This window comes from Girardinichthys multiradiatus, chromosome 14 (assembly GCF_021462225.1).
Source record: "Girardinichthys multiradiatus isolate DD_20200921_A chromosome 14, DD_fGirMul_XY1, whole genome shotgun sequence".
NCBI classification, from domain to species: Eukaryota; Metazoa; Chordata; class Actinopteri; order Cyprinodontiformes; family Goodeidae; genus Girardinichthys; species Girardinichthys multiradiatus.
The window spans coordinates 41,512,830-41,518,010 of record NC_061807.1 but is presented as its reverse complement, the minus strand read 5'-3'; the positions used below and the strand labels follow the sequence as shown (position 1 = coordinate 41,518,010).

The 5,181-nt window shown below is 38.1% G+C and overlaps 1 protein-coding gene across 2 annotated transcripts; it reads left to right on the top strand.

Moving 5' to 3' along the window:
* The first annotated feature begins 2,846 nt into the window (after positions 1–2,846).
* Positions 2,847–5,181, top strand: LOC124880808 (TRAF-interacting protein with FHA domain-containing protein A-like). Of its 2 annotated transcripts, XM_047386163.1 has the most exons (3): positions 2,847–2,997; positions 3,132–3,781; positions 4,497–5,181. In XM_047386163.1, the coding sequence occupies exon 2, from the start codon at positions 3,167–3,169 to the stop codon at positions 3,749–3,751; it is 585 nt and encodes a 194-aa protein (XP_047242119.1). In that variant the 5' UTR covers positions 2,847–2,997; positions 3,132–3,166; the 3' UTR covers positions 3,752–3,781; positions 4,497–5,181. The 2 variants fall into 2 exon arrangements, with proteins under 2 accessions (XP_047242119.1, XP_047242120.1); XM_047386164.1 differs by having other exon boundaries at positions 3,132–5,181.

The window sequence follows — 5,181 nt, the reverse complement described above, 5'->3', positions numbered from 1 at the left end:
TTTGAGTGATGAACCAGGCTGGGAGTTTGAAAGGCCTCAGGAATCTTTTGCAGGTGTTTAGAGTTAACTCGTTGATTCAGATGATTAGGTTCATAGCTCGTTTAGAGACCCTTTTAATGATATGCTAATTTTGTGAGATAGGAATTTTGGGTTTTCATGAGCTGTATGCCAAAATCATCCGTATTAAGACAATAAAAGACCTGAAATATTTCAGTTAGTGTGCAATGAATCTAAAATATATGAATGTTAAATTTTCATCATGACATTATGGAAAATAATGAACTTTATCACAATATGCTAATATTTTGAGAAGGACCTGTATATGTATATGCGTATATATCCAAAAACAATCTTCTGCTAAACAAACAAGTTATTTATATTTTTATATTTTGTCTTGACTTTATTAATATGTTTCCAAGTGAGCTTTACATCAAAATGCATGCCCGGAAATCTAAGAACTTTAACCCGTTGAAGATTTTGACCATACGCCTTTAAGGATATAGGTTTTAGTTTTTTCGAAAAACAGATTACCTTTTGTTTTGTCATTGATTTATTATTTAAAACCCCATTTATTGGATCATGACTCAACTTCATGACTGACTGTCAAAGATTTTCCTTTGCATTATATGCTTGATGAATTCTATATTACAACCTCTGATCCACAAGGCTCCATCACCTGCATATAATGACCTACCATCCCCAGGTTCCAATTTGTCAAAAATATAATTGATCATTACCACGAACAACACTGGACTGCAATCCCTATTCCAATGCAGTAGGGACATTGTATAAAACATAAAAACAGAATACAATGTTCTGCAAATCCTTTTCAACCTATGTGTAATTGAAAGTACTAAAGAACGCAAACTGATAAACCTTTTTTCGGGTTTTTTTGCCCATATTCACTCATTTCGAATTTGCTGCTTGTGTGTTTATTGATGTTTTCTCTTCACTGAACTCCTCCATCTCATTACCATCTTACCTTACAATTTATTTATATCTAGCTGTAGTAAAAAGTTTGAACCTTGTTCAATTTGCTTTGTTAAATTGCCATTTAAGTAATCAAAATGATTTTTCTTGAAGAGCGTCTATCCCTGTAATCATTATTGGATAATAATCACTTACAACTTTATTACTTCCCACTGCATAATTCCTGCAGTCGTATTGTTAAATCTATTGGTGTTTCTGTGTTCTTTGTAACATTATATTTCATACCCTTTTCATTATTCATGCATACCAGTCTATCATCTTTAATGAATTCTTCTACCATTTACATCTGTGTGATTACTTCCCCATAATGTGAGTATTGAAATCTCTACATCATTTCCCTTGTATCTGTCCATTTACTATGCTCAGTTAATTTTTTTAATAGATTATAATAGTAGCCTAAATAATTCATATTTCTTCCTCACCTGTCCATATTTGTATAGTTATATTTTGATTGTGTAATGGCATATGCTGTTTGGTATAGATGTTATAATTCCTCCACCTCTTCCATCAGCCCTATTCTTCCTGACTGGTGTAGCCATGTGAAATAAAGTCTAGTTCTGGTTCTAGCCAGGATTCTTGAATACAAATAAGATGTGGTTGGCTTAGCAGTGCTAAAATGAAATGTTTAATCTCTTGTCCATTAAAGATAAGACTTTTAGCGTTCCACTGAAAATTCTTCTGATCATGCAGAAGCACCTGCCTCTGACTGCAGACTTAGGGTTTAATGTCATGACTCTCCACTATACAAAACCTTAGCACTTTGGACTTCATCTATCAATTTGTTTATTGTTTTAGTTAAATGGATTGGATTCCAAACACAAAAGGAATATCCCTCCTGGATGAGTTTAAATAATACATATTTTTCATTTTATTTCTCAGGTGCATTTTCGTTTTCGTTTCCACTACCACCATCTTCCATCCCGCCAAAATCACTTCCTGTATGGTCAATACCCTTTGCAACCTCCTGTCGATTCCCAGCCCAGTCGCTGCCAACTACAGCAACAGCCACCCCACCCCCAAGGAAGGGGGCTAATAATTGTTTTGCTGCCTGTTGGGACATCAACAGAGCAATGATCCTAAACACAGCAGCAAATCTACATTATCATGGCTAAGAAAAAAGGAATGTAATATACCCGCAGAATACCACTTAGTCCATATGCTATGGATGGACGTTTAAGAAGACAATTAAATTATGCCCTCAAACCTTGATGAATGACATACAGTTCTTCCTGATTCTCCAAATGCTCTTTCAAGAAAGTTTCCAAATTTTCCAAGTTTGATGTGAAAGTTGATCTGAAAGGGAATGGGGATTTACACCCGCCTGGGTTAATCTATAACAGTTACAGGGTTCTCAATAAGTACTGAAGGCAAAACAAATGTGAAACCATGCAAAGACTTCTTCATTGTTAATGACTCCAGGTTACACAAGGGCTATTATGTTACACTGAGGCCATCTGCTTGAAATAAAGAAATATTCTGTCCAATAAATATAGGAGTGAAAAACTGGAAGGTAATGTGATGTTTAATTGTAACAACTACAGTATGAGTTTATTCATTGTCATTATCTACAGTAACACAATATCCAAAATGACATTTATCTGCTGCTTTGTTTAGTACCAAACCACCCAGTAAAATTATGTATGTATTAAATTACATCTTTTTTATTTTTCTAGGTTGGTTGGTATTAAATTCTGAACTCTGCTATATTCAAGCCTGATTTAAAAATGTGGAAAACCATATTCCTTTGTGTTTGCTACTGGTTTATTTCAGTGGAAATGCCCAGTACTGAAATATCCACGTTTACTTGAAAGCAGCAGGGTCACAGAGAGATATGTGAGAATGACGACAGATTGCAGAGCAGTCAGGAGGAGCGTTTCCTGTTTTTCTAAGCAGAAGCAGCAATGTTACTCACTTCTTCAGTGCTTACAGATGTCGGTTAATCATTCACTTTTTTGTCTGTGAGGGGAAAAGAATCTGTAAAGAACTTTACTTACATTTAGCTTTGAGGTAAGACTAACACATGTGCTGTTTTCTTAAATGTGTTGTTTGATTATTATGCATCTATTAGATGAGGAAACTGGCTCTGTTCGAAATAACTCCAATGATCTGTTTGCTTTCTCCTTTAACATTTTCTCCTCTAGCATTTCATCACATCTGGTTAATAGACAGAACCTTCATGATGAGTATGCCAGAGACACTGGAGACAGAGGAGGACCTTCTCACCTTTCTCCACATTAAGTTTTACCACCCGCAGCAGGCTTGTAAGGGTCTCTATAATTTGCTCCCCCTGGGGACCAGGACCAGACACTGTGCTGATGATCTTCTCAGGCTGGGCCGTGATACCCAGGCCTGCACCTACTCTCTGGCTGACCCCCGGGTGTCCCGCAAACAGCTGGCCATAAACGCCTACCGTACCCCCCACAGCACGAATTTGCTGTTTTCCATCCAGAATCTGAGCCAGAGGGGGCGACTGTCAGTGAACGGCTCCTCACTAAACTACCTGGAGAGGATGGACCTTCCAGACAAGGCTCTGATCCGGTTCGGAGAGTATGAGATGCTCATCATTCGAGAGTCTGGAGAGGCCAAGGCCAGTTTTGAGGTGGACCTAGAGGTGCTGCCAGTGCCTCCGTCCAGAGAGACATGCACCGTTATGCCTGGAAGGGCTCCTGTCATGGACACGGGCCTGATGTATCAATCTACAGCTGGGCTTGGAGAAGAGGGCTCTCAGGAGACTGATGAGACACTCATATGTTATTCATGATGAACAGACTGAACCTGACTAAATATCAAGGTATTACACATTGCTCTCCATTTGTTAAGGCTAAATTACATCCCTAGCATCCCTATTTTATTGTTAAATCCTGAAAATATTTTATACTTTTACAACTAGGTACAGTATGATAAAGCTGAAATCATAAATGACTGCCTTGGGCGCAGTGCTGATGGTGTAGGGGTTAAGCGCACAACCATGTGCAGAGGCTACAGTCCTCGAAGCAGCCATCCCGGGTTCAAGTCCCAGACCTGGCAACATTTGCCGAATGTCTGCCCCTCTCTCTACTCCTCTTTCCCTTCTGCTTACTGTCAAAAAATAAAGGCCACTAGTGCTGAAACAATATCTTTATAAATGACTGCCTTCATTTTTATCAATATAAATATTGTAATGTTTTGTGAAGTTATTATAACTTAAGCAATAAATGTTTGGTCTAAAAGCATCTTTTATAAAAGTAATGTCAAAAATCTCTCCATGAAAGAGATTAAAGCTTTAATGTTTGGAGTGTGATTTTTCTATGTTGGTGTTCCAAAAAGACTTTCAGTTTAATGAAATAACATTACCACAAACACATAACAGAGAAGGGGTTTTTCAGGTTTGACCGAACATTCAAGATGCATGTTTGTTTGTCTTTACTGATAACAAAGGGCCCGACTTCTACTCTGTCGTTATCTGCTAAAATGAATACAAACCCTGTCTTCCACAGGATTACATGAGATCTTCTTTTCCTTGACAGTTTCCAAAAATGATTCAGTCATGGATCTTTTTCAAGACAAACATGACCCAGAACTCAACATGAAGCGCTGTCTGATCTCCTGTGGTCCACAGATTTGTAACTGGCTGTGTGAAAAGTCTCGGGTTGTCTGACAGAGCTCTGCTGATCACCTCCTCACAGTGTTATCATTACGTGTCAACCAATCAGAAGCTGTTTTTTTTCCAAAACCCATTTTCTTTGTACCTGGCCCTTGTTTTCCTAGTTTCTGGGTTGAAAACACAGAGAAGTGGCTGTAAAAGCCTTCTATTCGGGCCTGTGAGCTTCTCCAGCAGAACATACGTGGGACAAACATGATCAATGATTCCACTCCAGCAGTTACTTAATACCGTGCAGCAGTAAATCACATCATTAGTTACTTCTGTGTCGACAGGTTTAAGTGTTTCAGTCACAAGACCTCCTGCTGTAATAAATTCACATCCAATATAAAGAACCCCCTGCTGTTTGGCAGCCACTAACAGATGCATTTCTTTTCTATTTGGCTAAATAATCTTAATTTTATCTTCTTATCAGGAAATGAACTGGCTGGTGCATCTCAGTTAATTAAAGTTATTAAATCTCTATCAGTACATAAAAGCTCTCGGGTTCTACCGTCCCATGCCGGAAGTGATTCTGTTCCTGTTGTTTTAATAAACATTTTAGAGCTTCA

What these genes read in the sequence shown, in the direction of transcription:
- LOC124880808 (XM_047386163.1), top strand. Translation starts at nt 3,167, where the DNA reads ATGATGAGTATGCCAGAGACACTGGAGACAGAGGAGGACCTTCTCACC.